The 17,500-nt window shown below is 39.7% G+C and overlaps 1 protein-coding gene and 1 long non-coding RNA gene across 4 annotated transcripts in view; one reads left to right on the top strand and one right to left on the bottom strand.

Annotated features, from left to right (window-relative positions):
* Nucleotides 1-17,500, top strand: part of LOC135089811 (carbonic anhydrase-related protein 10-like) — a 137,110-nt gene that overhangs the window by 105,994 nt on the left and 13,616 nt on the right. For both annotated transcript variants that reach the window (XM_063985885.1, XM_063985895.1), the window contains one exon: nt 750-809. In XM_063985885.1, the coding sequence (XP_063841955.1) occupies nt 750-809 (60 nt within the window). The remainder of the gene's footprint in view (nt 1-749; nt 810-17,500) is intronic.
* The window catches only part of LOC135089815 (uncharacterized), a 220,403-nt gene that overhangs the window by 198,853 nt on the left and 4,050 nt on the right, over nt 1-17,500 (bottom strand). The gene's annotated exons all lie outside the window — the stretch shown is intronic.

Here is a 17,500-nt window from a genome sequence, read left to right as displayed (position 1 = left end):
AAGTGGCACGTTAGCTGACTTCCGACCTTCACTGTACGTAAGCCTTGTCTTATCGTAACTCTATTTATTGTAATTGCTCTTTGCCGTGCATTTATGAATAGCGTTAGAACAAAAGAAAAGCTGTCAAGTCTTATCGTAACTCCATTTACATATAATAATTACTCTTTACTGTGCAAGTTATGAAGGACATTAGAACAACGGCGAGGTCGTCGAGTCTTATCGTAATTGTATTTATAGTTATCACTCTTTGCCGTGAAATTATGAAGAACATCAGAACGAAAGGGAAGCTGCAAAAAAAAAAAGCCATCAGGCCTACTCAGGGTACTCCATGTATAATACACACGAGCGTCTATAACCACTTATCATCCCTATCCATAAATCTGCCTAATCTTCTTTTAAAGGTCCCTATTGATTCGCTACTACTAACAGCCGGATCACTGAGACTTAATACATATTCTACTCATCCGCCACTCTATTTCGTAGACTAACTTTTTTTTTTTTTGTTTTTTAGCATTTATCTATATAGCAATTTCTATTAATTTTATCTATTCACTATATTTCGTTCATCTATTCATGCATTCCACAACTTTTTCTATATCTATTTTTCATACATTTTCTTATCATCATTATTACTGCTATCATTATCATCACTTTTTGGTATTTGTTATCTTATCATCTAGTATTATTATTATCACCACCACTATTATCATTACCCTCAATTAGTCTCACTTTCCCTGCTCGTGTTCCAGATGTGGCCGTCAACCTGGGCTGGAACTGGGAGATGTGGTGGACCTATGATGGTATATCAGGTGAGGGATCAATACTGCTGGCTGGGGATGAGTATTGGAGCCTTACTGTGTTGTTTATGTTAGCTTCCAGGTTAAGGTAAGTTTAAGTCTTGCAGAATCAACTTTAAGAGAACTATGCACTTATCTTGTACCATTTTTTTTTTTATTGTTTTGATTTTTCTGTTTTTCCTTTTTTTTCTCTCAGGGTAAAGGGGGATGATAGGATTAGGGATTAAGTTTAAGTCTTGTAAAATATACGTATGAGAGCTAAACATTTCTCTTTTACCACTTTTTTGTATTTATTTATTTTTATTCTTCTTTCCTGTCTTTTTTTTTCATGTTGTGGGCAAGAGGAGTGATGAGGGACGTATATGTCGCTAAACTGACATCATTTTCATTATCCAAGATTAATTTGCATGCAGTTCATTTCCATACTATTTTTCTCGGTACACGTATATAACTGTTAATTTCCATCTATCATATTTTTCATTTACAAGGTTTTTTTTTTTTACCTCTCTCTCACTAGGAAATGTAAACCAACACTACATAACGTATTCCAACGAACACCGACTGAAGTGCAATTTATCAAACATATTACGCTGTTCCGTTTCCAGTAATTTCGACTCATGATCATAATTTACTACACCTATTTGTAATACATGGAAGGTGGTTTCCAGTGTGTGTGTGTGTGTGTGTGTGTGTGTGTGTGTGTGTGTGTGTGTGTGTGTGTGTGTGTGTGTGTGTGTGTGTGTGTGTGTGTGTGTGTGTGTGTGTGTGTGTGTGTGTGGTTCAGTGACGCATGATGAGATGCAAATTTCACAAACCAGTTTATGCCGAACCACTGGCATAAAGAAGAAAAAAATATACGAGTGAAGGAACAAAAGGTGACAACTTTAACTTTAAACACACCTGATAAGATGTAATAAGAGGTTCATGAAAGAGACATAACGTGTTTTGGGATAAAAAAAAAAGTTCCAACAATACAATGACGAATACTAGGAAAAAAATCATAGTTTTAGGTATGATAAAGAGAAACAAAATCACGAAAACAAGGAACAAGCAATAGTTATAAGCATGTGAAGTGACAAAAAGTCGTGAATGATAACACAAATGCTCACATAAACCCGCTCATGCATAATATTTAAGATAAAAGCAACAAAAACAGTACAATTAAGACGCAGGATAAGAGGACAGTATATGGACAGAATGGAGAGAAGCAAGCACTGTGATCTAAAATAAAAAGATACCACTAAAACTACGGGTAGGACCAGTAATGTTGTATGATGCGTTCAGGAGGAATGCGAAGAAACAGCTTGAAGAACAGTGAGATGAAATGCTGCGATGGCTGATGGGAATGTCAGTGAGAGGGGAGTCAGTGAGAGGGGAGGAGTGAGGACACCAGAATGAAGATACGAGTTGTGTCAATTGTGAAGAGGAGAAAGGACGGTTTGCGATGGTATGGTCACGAGATCAGGATGGAAGAGGTTGATCCTGTAAAGGTGGCACGGTGGAATCGAGTGAAGGGGAAAGAAGTTAGGGGAAGAAAGAGGCTTATGTGGAGAGATGTATTTGAGGGAGATAAGAGACGCTTGTGCCTGGTGAAGAGGAGGAGGAAAACAGAAGGTACTGGCGACAACACACAAGAGAGGCCGACCCCAACTAGGAATGAAGGCAGAGATGAAGAAAACAGCTGAATTCAGGCAAGCTATCGATGGTGCTGAAAAACGGTACATTGCCATTTGCCACATCTTTCTTTAATCACTAACCCCAATAAGACTTTTCTTGTCGTACAGCCACCTCCTGACATTGTACTTTTCTTTATCCCCCTTCTTTCTTGTAGATGCTTATAAAGATTCCGTACAGTACATTGCTTTTAGTGCTGTGAATTTTTGCATACCGCAGTGAAAGGGTTAACACTATAGAGTAGGCAAGAGGTGTAAAAAGAAACAACGGAAAACGGAAAGACGAGAATAAAGTTATACATCACAAGAATGAGCAAAGAAAAAAAAACCAGCAGAGTGAGTCTAAAGAGGTACAGTAAAATCCCTCTCATCCGGCATTCGAGTATCCGGCAGCTTCAAGTATCCGGCACATTTTTCCCCGAGCCTTGAAATCAATAAAAAATCAATGTGTACTCATAAAATCGATTAAAATTCCCGAGCGAGGCATACTTTGTCCCCTCGCCACCAGAGCGCACTGCTTCGCGCCACCCGCGGCCCACTGCACTGTGTTTACTCAGTGACTCAGTCCCGCGTGTGCACTGTTTATCGCCTGACGCCTTCATCATGCCTAAAGTTGTAGAAAAGAGGAAGCGTGTTGTGCTTACACTTAAGCAGCTGATCAGATCAGCTGCTGATTAAGATCAGCTGATCTTTGTTATGGTAAGATGCGCGAGTGTAGGGTGGTGATTGTGGACATAATTTCACTACTATTCAAATATCCCGCAACTTCTGGTATCCGGCATGTCGGCGGTCCCGTTGATGCCGGATAAGAGGGATTTTACTGTACTTGTATTGTGCGAAGCAGAAAAAAAAAGGCAACGACTTATAATGTGATGATAGTGATGATAATGACGAAGACGATGATTATGATAATGACAAAAACAACAATGACAACGAAGACGACGACAATGATGCTGCCGCTGCTGCTAACGACGTCACCACATAGCCAGCCGGTAGGGAAGCAATGTACACACACACACACACACACACACACACACACACACACACACACACACACACACACACACACACACACACACACACACACACACTGACATCAAAGGTGAGGGATGAAGGAACACAACGAACTCGATCCCTGCGACCCTCAAAACTCCTGACTACTGACGAAGGGAAGGAAAACGGAGAGGCAAAGTCACTGTGCGGACGGAGATTGACAGGCAAGGAGTGGTGGCGGGGAGGCGTGATAGCAGGACTAAAAGAACCACATGATTGATTGAAGGCTAAGGAAAAAATCAGTCCGCCCCCTCCTTCTCCAGCTCCTCCTATACACCCTCGGCTCAGTCATGGTCAATATTGGAGTACCGTACACCCACTCACACACACACACACACACACACACACACACACACACACACACACACACACACACACACACACACACACACACACACACCGTTAAGTGCCTTACCTCTATACTAAGTCCTCTGATTTGCTAAAAGTGTACCAATTTTAAGCTTTCTTGTAATGAGAATCAACGAGGAACTAAAACTGGCTAAGAACACAAAATACGATAGAGGTGAGTGCAAAATGTTACTCAACTCTGACCACGAGCATAGTACAAGTAGTAGTGGAGCGTACAACCTAACCATGTACAACCTAACCTAAACTTACCTAACCAGCCACGTCTATCATACAATTAGTGAAATAACTCTTACGTAACTCTTAAGCAAGCCTCCACTACCATCCCTCTCCCCTCTTCTTGTGGTGCACAGCTGAGGTAATACCACACAAACAGGACACATACATAACGACGATGAACCTTTGTTGAATAGAGAATTTTAGCACATATTCAGAAATTCATCCGCCTGATTGTTACTTGCAAGCTGGGAAAGGAAGGGGAAGATGGTATTAGATAATATGAGAGCATCTTGCTATTTCTGTTTCTGCCCGATGGATACTGAAACAAGACGTACCACTGTAAAATCATAATGAAAATACAAGTGCGTGGAGGGTTTCGTCCTTTCCGAGATGTTTTTGTGACCGATACGACAGATGATTACCGGACCAATGATACCATATGCAGTACTAGAGAGAGAGAGAGAGAGAGAGAGAGAGAGAGAGAGAGAGAGAGAGAGAGAGAGAGAGAGAGAGAGAGAGAGAGAGAGAGAGAGAGAGAGAGGGGGGGAGGGAGACTTCAAGGACAAGAATCAAAATACAGCGAATACAAATATATGAAAGAAAACCTCATCTATCTATAAATATGCCACGTCTGTGCCTGGTTCGTTTTAATCGCCTTCACAATTAAAGCGCTTAAAGGAAATAACCATCACACAATTCAAGACTATCATCAAAAATACAAGATTTTAATAAATACATGGGTCAGTGAATACATCGGCAACGTTCAATTTCATATTAATTTCTATTGCATGTTGCATGACATACATTAATGCATTAGATTTGCATAATCGACAACGGCCGAAATATTGCAGAAACTGTGGACAAATGCATATATAAATCAAATAATAAAGGCCAGCGGTGCATTCAAAGAAATATTCATTCATTCTAAATTTGTTCTTTATGAAAAGCTTTACTTTCATGATTATTATTACATTTAACTCGGTAAGTAATATGATCACAGTGAAACGAAAGCGATGTACAAAAAATTAAATAAAACAACAACCCCCTCTAAAGGAATAAATAAATAAAATAGACCACAGATTTTCCATAAGGCACTGGTCTGTCGGAGCTTGGTTCACGGACTTCCACAGGCTCACGCAGTCTCTCGGTTCAGAGGTGGATAAGCACAATATGAACTTGTCTACGAGTATATACCTGAGTGACATCCTTAAGAGTAACCAAGACGAGGCGTCTTCATAACCTTTCGTCTCATCGTAGGAAGGAAAATACAGAGGAAGGAGTTGGCAGTCCCGTCTTTCTGTTCCTTTCAGTCCCCTTTGATAAACACAACGGGAACACGGAGGTACTATTCTTCCCTTTTAAGACAAGGGAAGAGAAACGACCATATCACCGCTGTTCAGTAAAAAGAAATACGCACATGCAAACCAAATGCAATGGATTATGTTTACCAGACAGTAATAAACTCATATTATGGGAGGAGAGATTTGTTTGTGGGGATGGAGGTGTAGGCAATCTCTCTCTCTCTCTCTCTCTCTCTCTCTCTCTCTCTCTCTCTCTCTCTCTCTCTCTCTCTCTCTCTCTCAGCAATGCCATATGATTTCAGTGTTCCGGCACCAATTTCTATCACTCAGCATTCTCTCTCTCTCTCTCTCTCTCTCTCTCTCTCTCTCTCTCTCTCTCTCTCTCTCTCTCTCTCTCTCTCTCTCTCTCTCTCTCTCTCTCTCAGCAATGCCATATGATTTCAGTGTTCCGGCACCAATTTCTATCACTCAGCATTCTCTCTCTCTCTCTCTCTCTCTCTCTCTCTCTCTCTCTCTCTCTCTCTCTCTCTCTCTCTCTCTCTCTCTCTCTCTCTCTCATCCCCAAGAGCCATCAATACCAGGTGGGCAGCGATACACCAGCGGACACCAGACAACGCTTGCACCAAAAGGACACAAAACGCCATCAAAGTCCGGTGCTTGATGCAATTTCCTGGCCCTCAGAACACCAAATATAGCGTAACCTGGTTCCCGGCACGCATTAATAAGACTCATCAGTTCTTTGCATCTGCCTTTTCGCTTTTCTCTCTCTCTCTCTCTCTCTCCTCTCTCTCTCTCTCTCTCTCTCTCTCTCTCTCTCTCTCTCTCTCTCTGATCATTTGTTGTTGTTGTTGTTGTTGTTGTTGTTGTTGTTGTTGTTGTTTATGGTTCAGTATTCGGGATGGTTTTGTGCTGTATGTATTTAGACGATAAGTAAAGTTAGGAAGGAAGGAAGGAAGGAAGGAAGGAAGGAAGAAAGGAAGGAAGGAAGGAAGGAAGGAAGGAAGGAAGGAAGGAAGGAAGGGAAAAGAAAGAACGAACGATAGTAAGAAAGAAAAACAAAAACAAGATCAAGAAAAAGAAGAACGGCAAGAAAAAAAGAAAAGAATGAAAAAGAACAAAACGAAGAGAAAAAAAATGAAAATGAAAACAAATGGATTTTTCTACAGATTTCTAAGTAAATTCCACCAAGTAAATTCCACATATGAAGATTCGTCCATGAAAATTCCACCCACAATAATTTTCCAAACGATAAATTACTCTCAATCTAGGCTGACCTAACCCAACTTAACCTAACCCTGCCTAACCAAACCTAACCCAACCTAACCCGACTAAACAAACCTAACCTCCCTAATTTCAACTTAGCCTATCCTCGTTCATCGCTGGGGAATTACTATTTTAGGGTGAAATCTTCCGGGTGCAATGTTCGTTACCATGGGAGTCACTGTATAAGTCATCGCACACAGCTCACCGTCATCGACCGCTAGCCTGTTTCAACCAAGCGACATCTAATGTTTAACTTCAAGCCTGCCATAAGAAATAAAAGGTTCCGATAAATATGTAAGTAAACCAATGCACCGTTCACGTTCATTTCAGCATTGATGTTGTCGTGGCGGTATTAATGGATTAGGTCTGCATAATCCGTAACTCGGATAAATTCCACTCAGGTGAATAATGTATAAGTTGCAGACATATGTATGCAAAAAACATATTCATGAAATAAACAAAGGTCAGCAGTGCAATGATTGACAGTCTCGCTGTCCTTCCCCCGTGCCCTGCCTCCCGGCCCGCCGCGGCACCACATGACCCAGGTGCCGCTGCGCCTTAATACAATCAAGCCATCACGGCTCTGCCATCAACATGACTATAATTTTACACTTATTACCATCCAATTTCATGTATGACTCAACTTGCATACGCTCTTAATGATCATAAAAATATATTGCCTTCAACTTCACCTTCTTATATATATATATATATATATATATATATATATATATATATATATATATATATATATATATATATATATATATATATATATATATATATATATATATATATATATATATATATATATATATATATATATATGGTGTGATGTCTGACATTTACAGCCCTACATATTTTAGCTCGCGTGTCTTCAACCACAGGTGATTTTACTATTTGATGTTGCCGTGTAATTCCCAAGTTCCTCACGACTTGGATTATATGCTAAGGAAAAACTTATACGTAGGCAAATCAGGAATTAAATATTGATTTTGCATTTATGATTAGTTTACCCTCTGCAACATTCATGAAGCTTCTTAGCGCTAGACTGACAGTGGTTGCACTGTTGAACAAATAACTGATTATGTTGCTTGTTTTGCAAGAAACTTTTTTTTCGATTCGAGATTCACGGGCTCACTCTGCACTTACTTTTTTACGTGTCACGGAGTCTGGCGAAGAGAGAGAGAGAGAGAGAGAGAGAGAGAGAGAGAGAGAGAGAGAGAGAGAGAGAGAGAGAGAGAGAGAGAGAGAGTCTGTTCCACATACCGCTTCCAAAATTTGAATTACAACAGATTCCAGAAAGTTGTCCAATTAAGTTCTGGAGGTGTCTTGATACTCCTCTTTTGAAATAGTTCAAGTCGAAGGAAGAAGGAAACACAAACATGAAAAATTAAGTGCAGCATTGCTCATTTCTTCCAATCTTTTCCATTGCAGCTTTCACGTCATTATTATTTTCCTCACTCAAGTTCTCTTCCTGTTCCCCTCATGGCCCTATACGGCGGCGCGTGTGTCAACATCAGTGTGTAGCTGCCACTGATCCTGGTGCTCCGTGTCAGGTCGCGGCGCTAAGGATCAAAAAGCTTATTAACGGATGATCAACAAGGATATAAAAAGGGACATGTATTTCCGGAGCTTAATCCTTTAATACAACAAATGTGAATAACAAATTATCTACTTTAATTCTTAAGCTAAATTGCATATACAAAAGACACTAGTAATTAGATTGTGAGCTGAACAGTAAGTTACGAAATTTAATGAATATGAACTCAAGTATAGGTTATTAATGATAGTTACACGGGAAAGATACAAATACTGACATGAAGCAGCTTAAAGTCCTGCACTGCCGTGGCCAAAAAAGACAGTTCCGCCTTCTGCCCCAGCACACTGACACCATCCCAAGCCAATCACGGCGACACGGCCCCCGCCAAGCCTCTCGGCTCACTCAGGCAGACCGACACTTTTCCTTTGGAGCCTCGCACGTACACCTTCCTCATGTCATCGTCGTCGCAGTAAATATTGATGGACGCATCTCCCTTCAAGGCACACTCACCGCGGCCGAACAGCGAACAGACACGCGGGGGCACGATGCTGTGTTCCCGTCCACCCGGCAGGACACAAGGCCCCTAGGAGGCCGCGTCTGGCTCTGCACCACAAGGGCCTCGACCTCGGAACGGCAGATGTCACAGTTTGCCTTCTCTCTCTCTCTCTCTCTCTCTCTCTCTCTCTCTCTCTCTCTCTCTCTCTCTCTCTCTCTCTCAAAACATTCACAAGCACGATGCGTCCCTGAATAACGTTCGTTACTTTCCCTTCCGCTGACTCGCAACCCATTTTTCCCTCATGGAAAAATGGAAACGCTATAAACGAGCGCGCCACGGCATGATGCAACACTAAGTATCCAGTGCTGGGAGGCATGTTCCTCCACCAGCCCTTCTCAAAAATAACACAATGGCCGCATTCGGTGTTGCCGCTCGGGGTTATCGCTCTCAAAGTAATAAAGCCGGGTAGCTTGGCTTACAGGGCAGAGCATGTTAACAGATGCCCGTAAGCTGTCACATCCGAGCGCATTTCTCCTAACGCTGCATCCCCCGGAGTGAACTTGGCCATAAGACAAGAGAAACTCAACAAGGAAAAGGAACATTCAAGCTGATAAAGTTCATTCATCATTTATGCAGACGCGAGGGGCGGCCGCTCGCTGAACGGTACCGGTTCCGCCCAGTGAGCGAGCAATCCGGTTATAGGAGACGGAGAGGAGAATCAGGGAAGTGGCCGCGGCGGAGGCGGGGTTGGCGATGACGGGGGTACGCTGGTGGGCGGTGGTGGGGGCGATGCTGCTTAACTTGCGGCGCTGTGCTAGCATTTCCTATCTAGAGTTTTCTTTCTTCCTTACATCAAAAGAGAAGGAAAGCAAAGAACTACAAACAAAATAACAGAATAAAGGAAATCCAACTCCACTAAAGATTTTTTTTTTATTTCTTACTTAAAAAAAAAAACAGATCAAAACCACAGCGAGTAAAAATGAACAAAAACAAAACCAAAGTATTTCTCCCTTTTAATAACTAAAAAGAAACTAAACAACCTGATAACTTAATAAACAAAACATGCAAGGTCAATAATCTACTTTCCGACTGGTCTGCACCGATGTTCCTCCCCTGAATGAATAAATAAACCTCCCCCCCCCCAGCAGATCGAGGGAAGCTTACAAATTACAAGGAAACAAACCAGTTATAAACATCTGTGGTGGAGGACACGTGAGGCAGTCCGTTTTAAAACCCTGCTTATCCTGCTGGGTGACGGGAAGCAAGAAAATACGAGGGTGTTTCATCAGACTGCAGACTTAACGTGTTTCTTTTCCTTCTCTTTCTTTTCTCCCTTGTTTATTTATTTACTTGTCCATCCATGCATTCATTTATTTATTTATTTATTTATCTATTTATTTATTTATTTACCTAACTCAAATAAAACTCATTTCAGTATTGGTCTTGACGTTCCCAGCAGTTTAGAGAGAGAGAGAGAGAGAGAGAGAGAGAGAGAGAGAGAGAGAGAGAGAGAGAGAGAGAGAGAGAGAGAGAGAGAGAGAGAGAGAGAGAGAGAGAGAGAGAGAGAGAGAGAGAGAGAGAGAGAGAGAGAGAGAGAGAGAGAGAGAGAGAGAGAGAGAGAGATGATGATGAAATACAAAAGAAATACTGATATAATGAATGACCGATTAAATAACAAAATAAGTAACTGACTGACTGACTGACTGACTGACTGACTGACTGACTGACTGACTGACTGACCAACTGATTGACCGATTAACTGGCCGACTGACAGACTCAGTGGCTGACAAACAAAAACATCCGGGCCAATTAGTGGAATGTTTATACACAGTACATCAACCTTCCTAGAACAGAATTCCTGCCTTTACCCTCTCTCTCTCTCTCTCTCTCTCTCTCTCTCTCTCTCTCTCTCTCTCTCTCTCTCTCTCTCTCTCTCTCTCTCTCTCTCCGCTATTTTTTTTCCCTGCGTCCAAGAAAACGATACAAGCGAGGGAGAAACACACTGTAGTAATTAGGCAAACTTGGTGAAACTGGTGATCTATGCTGTGTGTGTGTGTGTGTGTGTGTGTGTGTGTGTGTGTGTGTGTGTGTGTGTGTGTGTGTGTGTGTGTGTGTGTGTGTGTGTTTTATGTAGAAGGGATACCGGCCAAGGGCAACAAAAATCCAATAAAATTTTTTTTTTAAAAAAGCCCACTGAGATGCCGGTCCCCGAATAGGGTCCGAAGCAGCAATCAAAAATTGAAGGATAAGTGTCTTGAAACCTCCCTCTTGAAGGAGTTCAAGTCATAGGAAGGTGGAAATACAGAAGCAGACAGGGAGTTCCATAGTTTACCAGACGAAGGGATGAATAATTGAGAATACTAGTTAACACTTGCATTAGAGAGGTGTACAGAATAGGGGTGAGAGAAAGAAGAGTCTTGTGCAGCGAGGCAGCAGGAGAGAAGGCATGCAATTAGCAAGATCAGAAGAGCAGTTAGCATGAAAATAACGGTAGAAGATAGCTATAGGTGCAACATTGCGGTGATGAGAAAGAGGCTGAAGACAGTCAATTAGAGGAAAGGAGTTGATGAGACGAAAGTGTGTGTGTGTGTGTGTGTGTGTGTGTGTGTGTGTGTGTGTGTGTGTGTGTGTGTGTGTGTGTGTGTGTGTGTGTGTGTGTGTGTGTGTGTGTGTGTGTGTGTGTGTTCTGTATGTGATCAGAAATTGTTCCCGCTACACCTTTAGAGGTAAACGACACGCAACACTTTATCATACGCTTGAAATCTGTAAATGTACCAATGTTGTATAACTAGAAGAACTCACATAACTATACAACGCTAAGTAATATGTGCAATACCTAACTATAAATATATATATATATATATATATATATATATATATATATATATATATATATATATATATATATATATATATATATATATATATATATATGAAGGATATGCGGGAAAGTTTATTAAAAGACACGTTCATACACGCAACACCTCAACACGCTTAAAACCTACAGATGTACCAGTGTTGTAAAACTAGCGGGACTCACACATACATAGGAAACGCTAAGTTATATGTACAAGAACAATAAAAAATAGATACAAAGTAGGTGCGGGAAAGTTTAAAAGGAACACACAATACCTAATTATACCCTTAAAACCTACAGGTGTACCAGTTTTGTATAGCTAAAGAGACTTACAGGTGAATAGGCAACGCTTAGTAACATATATGCGCAATAAAGATACACTATACGTACTCGTACATGAGCCCTACTTTCACCAGGCTGGCTAGTTTTGGTTACGAAATCGGCCCTGAACTCTCACGTCGGAACAGGCTGTCGTCCTTAAGGTTGGTGCAATAGTCAGATGGAAGTTTAGAGTAATATTATAAAAAGTGATTCTGACGGAAAAGGATTACTCAAGTTATTACAACATTTCAGTGCAGGTGCTCTATTTTTGCATACATTAAAGATTGCTTATTGTTGTAATAAAGTAAATATGCCACAGTGTCATTAACAGTCAAAGGGTTGAGGAGCACCAATACCCACCAATTGCAGCTCTATTTTTCAAAGTTCTGGCGAGTTAGATTTAATTATTATTTATTTCAGTTGAATAAGGATTCGTGTACCAACTTATATCGTTAATTATTTGTTTTATTCTTTTCCACTTAACGATGTAATACGTGTATTTTTTTACGACAGAAAACTTACTTACAGGTGAGTCTTGATGGAAACTTGTGTATTTTATTACCTGCCATTAGTGTTGTCTCAGTAGTAGTAGTAACATTATGAACGTAACTAAAGGAAGCTACAAGAGGCCACCAGGCTTACAAGTAGCAGTCCCTTTATAAAGCATACATGCCCATACCAACCTATCATCACTACCTATAAGGATCTTCCTCAAGAATAAAAATAAGGAATGCAGAGATGATTAAACACTGTTCAAAAAAAAAAATATATATATATATATATATATATATATATATATATATATATATATATATATATATATATATATATATATATATATATACAGTAAAATCCCTCTTATCCGGCATCAACGGAACCGCCGACATGCCGGATACTTGAATATTGCCGGATACTTGAATAGAAGTGAAATTATGTCCACAGTCACCACGCTACACTCACGCATCTTACCATAACAAAGATCAGCTGATCTTAATCAGCAGCTGATTGATTACAACTTGATTACTGAGGCCATTCTAATCATCTACCAATCTATTTGAGGACCAATTCCTTTCTATCTCTTTCTATCTCTATTTTTTTTTCGAAATCTAACATTTCCAAGCTTAAACCTATTATTTATTGTTATATTGTGATTACTGATCCTGAGAATTTTGTTTACGTCAACCTTGATATATCCCCTATACCATTTCAGCCCCTCAGTTCCGATGACGCTTTAAGCGTCATTCAACAGAACGTGGTCTGGAAACATCAATGGCGCATTAAAGACCTTTTAAACCTTCTTGAAGATCTTCTTAGCCTACTGTATATTTAAAAGCTTCAGTTTCTTTTCGTAAGAAATACCCTTCATCCCCTATATCTTTTAAGTAAGTTTTAATAAGTGTAAACACAGCATGGTGTCGCCGCAAACTACACCACAAACAACGAGAGTGGATCATCATTTGACGAGAAAAAACAGACGCAAAGTTCGACTGAAGTGTCAGAACTCTGAATTTCGTGCTGCTCCAAAAATAGGTGGCAGCAGCGAGCGTCGCCGAGGGCGACAGACACACGGAGCTGCAAGATTTGCTTTAAACTGGACGACGTGCGGTTGGCGATCAAAGACCACTGCCGGGAGAGAAGCGCTGCACAAAGAGCTGGAGTGCATGGCCGTCGGGCAACGTTACATTACTTTGTCTTCCCACATCCATTGTTCCGTGTGTTTGTCTGCGGGTGCTAATGCTGGTGTTAGTGTACGACTGTGTATAGCCACGAATAGCAGCACCAGCGCCTGACTTGCTGGGTTGCCCTCCATTCCGTTTAAATGTTCTCACTGTGTCTTCTCCTCAGCCTTGCCCCGTCCGTTCCTTCACGCCCCACTTTCCATAACAGTACACCTAATACAAACAATAAAAAATGACACTTTAGCGCATTTCTGTACAAATGTATGTTTTAAAAAATCAAAAGGAGCTAACTTCATCATATTCTATTGTCATAGTCATTACTAGCATGTTATCATTATGGTTATTGTTATTATCATTATTATTATTATTATTATTATTATTATTATTATTATTATTATTACTATCATCATTCTCATCTTAACTTTCTAAAGATCACCTTGATGCTTGTTTATTATCACACACACACACACACACACACACACACACACACACACACACACACACACACATCCATCCATCCATCCATCTATCCATCACAAGTTCATCCGTTCATCCATCCATAAGAGCGCATCCACATTAACTATTCATCCATACATACATCACTTAACCACTCACTCACTCACCCATCCTTCCATCCATCCATCCATGCCTCAATCATCCCAGCCTCCCTTGACAGCCCATACTTATGACAACATTTACTTTGACATTCTAAGGCTCCCGTACAGAGGTAACAGACACTCTATCAGCCCTACAGCTAACGTACACTTGCTGTAGAGTTGACATAACATAAGAACATAACATAAGGAAAGCTGCAAGAAGCCATCCGACCTACACGTGGCATTCCTGTACGAAGCATACCTACTTATTTCCACCTCTCATCCCCATCCATAAATCTGTCTAATATTTCAAAGCTCCCTAATGACAGCACTAACAAGCTGATTACTGAGTCCATTCCATTCATCTACCACTCTATGTGAGAACCAATTCCTCACTATCTCTTTCTCGAACACCTCTTTTTTTCCTTCTTTAAGCTTGAACTCATTATTTTTTGCTCTTTCCTCATTACTGATCCGGGAATTTGGCTTACGTCACCCTTGTTACATCCCCTATACCACTTAAAGACCTTGGATGATGTTGGGCATGATTCTTTTATTTCCTTGATTGATCTCTGAATATATACAACTAAATCTTTTGAAAACCCTTAAATGCTAAGCGGAAACTGCGGTTTCAGATTACAAGTTTAGGACTGTAATGCTTAGGAGGTGAGAATCGGGTGAAGTCAGGATAAGACACGTCACTAATCTAGGGATACGTGTCCGCTCGCAACAAACATACTTAATCTATTAATAAGCTACATTAGGACTCAGTGGACACCTTAGCCGTTAATTGGTGCAGATGTTGAGTTGCCTTGTGGAATAATCAGCGAGGGAAACAGTGACGATGGGAAATGGATGGATGGATGGATGGATGGATGGATGGATGGATGGTTGGTTGGTTGGTTGGATAAATAGATGAATAGATGGATGGATGGATGGATGGATGGATGGATGGATGGATGAATGAACCGACTGATTAATTTCAATGGGCCACAACAACGGGATCATCTGACGCAGTGATGGAGGTTGGGGAGGGAAGGCAAGGCAAGGCGGCACCAGTATATAGGTACTCGACAGTTTGATCAATAATAATGAATGATAATGAGCTCAGATTTGCTGTTATTTATGAATGAAGGCAAGAGGAGTTTCCCGGATGAAAAATATATGTTTTCCGTTAAGTGAAGTAGTGTGTTTTTCGAGCAATCTCTCTCTCTCTCTCTCTCTCTCTCTCTCTCTCTCTCTCTCTCTCTCTCTCTCTCTCTCTCTCTCTCTCTCTCTCTCTCTATCCATGTTGCATCAAGATTTTCGCTTTTTCATAATTACTGTATCTTCTTTTCTTTGTTTCTTTTTGTTTTCTTTTTTTCCGGATGTGATCAGTATTCGGTATTTTTCCTTGGACAAAGCAGCACATAAATCAGAGTAACTACTACTTCATTACGTAAACACGAGAAATAACGCCGGGAACTGATCTGGAGTGTGAGCGATTCCCCGGCGCCCTGCCTCACCTGGCTCGGCGTGCAGCGTTTGCGTGTATCTTTGTGATGATCATAACTTTGATTTCAATGAAGCCGGAACGCTGCTATTTCCCCAGTGTTTGAATTACCTACTGTTGCTCAAATCCCTGATGATACCTTTTTTTTTTTTCCAGGTAACTTTCTACTCACTCGCTTTAATTATTATTTTACTGATATGAGAATAGTACCATAGCGCGTCCTGTAGTGTTGTATTTATTCAATGTTTGATTTGTTATGTACATAGCTATAGCAGCCACGACGATAAAATACCCAAAGAATTGATAACAGTAAACGAGTAACAATAACACGCCACAAGTTTTCCCTCATCACACCACTAACTTTACCAGCTGTGACGGTACATTACCTAAAAGGGTAAAAAGAGTGATAACAATAAACTTTCTGAACAATGCATAACCATTACACATCGCAGCAAAACACACAACTAACACAAGAAACCTTCTGTTTAACTATTGTTATTTACCTTCAACCAGTGCGTAATATAAAGAAACGTAACGACAAGGACCTTGACATTACCGCCACACAGAGTTGTTATGATTTAGATCAAATTATTTAAATCGCGTGATTATAACCGATTTTAATCAACGTAAAAATAATCATTTGTGTCAGGATGATTTTTTAACTAATAAGCTCGTAAATTTCTAATTCCAATGAAATTAATATATAGCTACATAATGTAGGCAAGTACTAATTCTATTCATAGGGACGGAATACATCATGCTTCTCATTGAAGCGCTCTGTATTCTCTGTCTATGCAATGATTTAGGTACGACCCATATTATATTACACCCAATTGGTACCTTCATAGATAAAAATCTGAATTTAATATTCATGGGAAACCGCACGGTATTTATCTCACCTGTGCTCTCACTCCACGGCAGTGCACCATTTAGAAACATCAGTTTGGCAAAAATGCTTCGGAATCCATAAATCCCTTGCATGGTGTCAATGTTTTGCTAATAATTCATATATATATATATATATATATATATATATATATATATATATATATATATATATATATATATATATATATATATATATATATATATATATATATATATATATATATATGACGTCTTTGTGGACACAAGGTATGAATCGCATTCACCAAACATCTCACTGCTAACTATCCTATTTTAATTATGATACACTAGGAGACACTTATCACACTCGACTATACCATAACACATTACATCATATTAGACCATGGTACCATTATATTATGCCATACCATACCATAATACAATAGGAGCCACTTGCCACACTACTACTAGGATTCGTCAATCAACTCACTCTCGACATTCGTCATCCTTACCACGAGCCAAATATAACAATAATAATGATGATGATGATCATGATGATGATGATAATAATAATTATATTAAATATATATATATATATATATATATATATATATATATATATATATATATATATATATATATATATATATATATATATGGGTAAAAATATGTGAATAAATAAACCTGATTAATTGAATTCATTTATTTATGTCTCAGTTTATTTGTGTAATCAATTAATCAATTCAGTTGAATAAATCGCAGTTCTTATTAAAAATCTTAGGAATAGAGAATATAAGAAAGATCTGCCTTGTGTGTGTGTGTGTGTGTGTGTGTGTGTGTGTGTGTGTGTGTGTGTGTGTGTGTGTGTGTGTGTGTGTGTGTGTGTGTAAGATTGATATTACATTAAGGAACAAAGAAGAATTAAATAATCATGAGACTGTAATCAGTCAAAATCTGGACTAACCGGTTTGTGAATGCAACATAAAACTCTACATACG

The sequence above is a fragment of the Scylla paramamosain genome, chromosome 3 (assembly GCF_035594125.1).
Source record: "Scylla paramamosain isolate STU-SP2022 chromosome 3, ASM3559412v1, whole genome shotgun sequence".
Classification (NCBI taxonomy): domain Eukaryota; kingdom Metazoa; phylum Arthropoda; class Malacostraca; order Decapoda; family Portunidae; genus Scylla; species Scylla paramamosain.
Note: the sequence above shows the minus strand (reverse complement) of the source record. Positions and strands in the feature narration are given on the sequence as shown.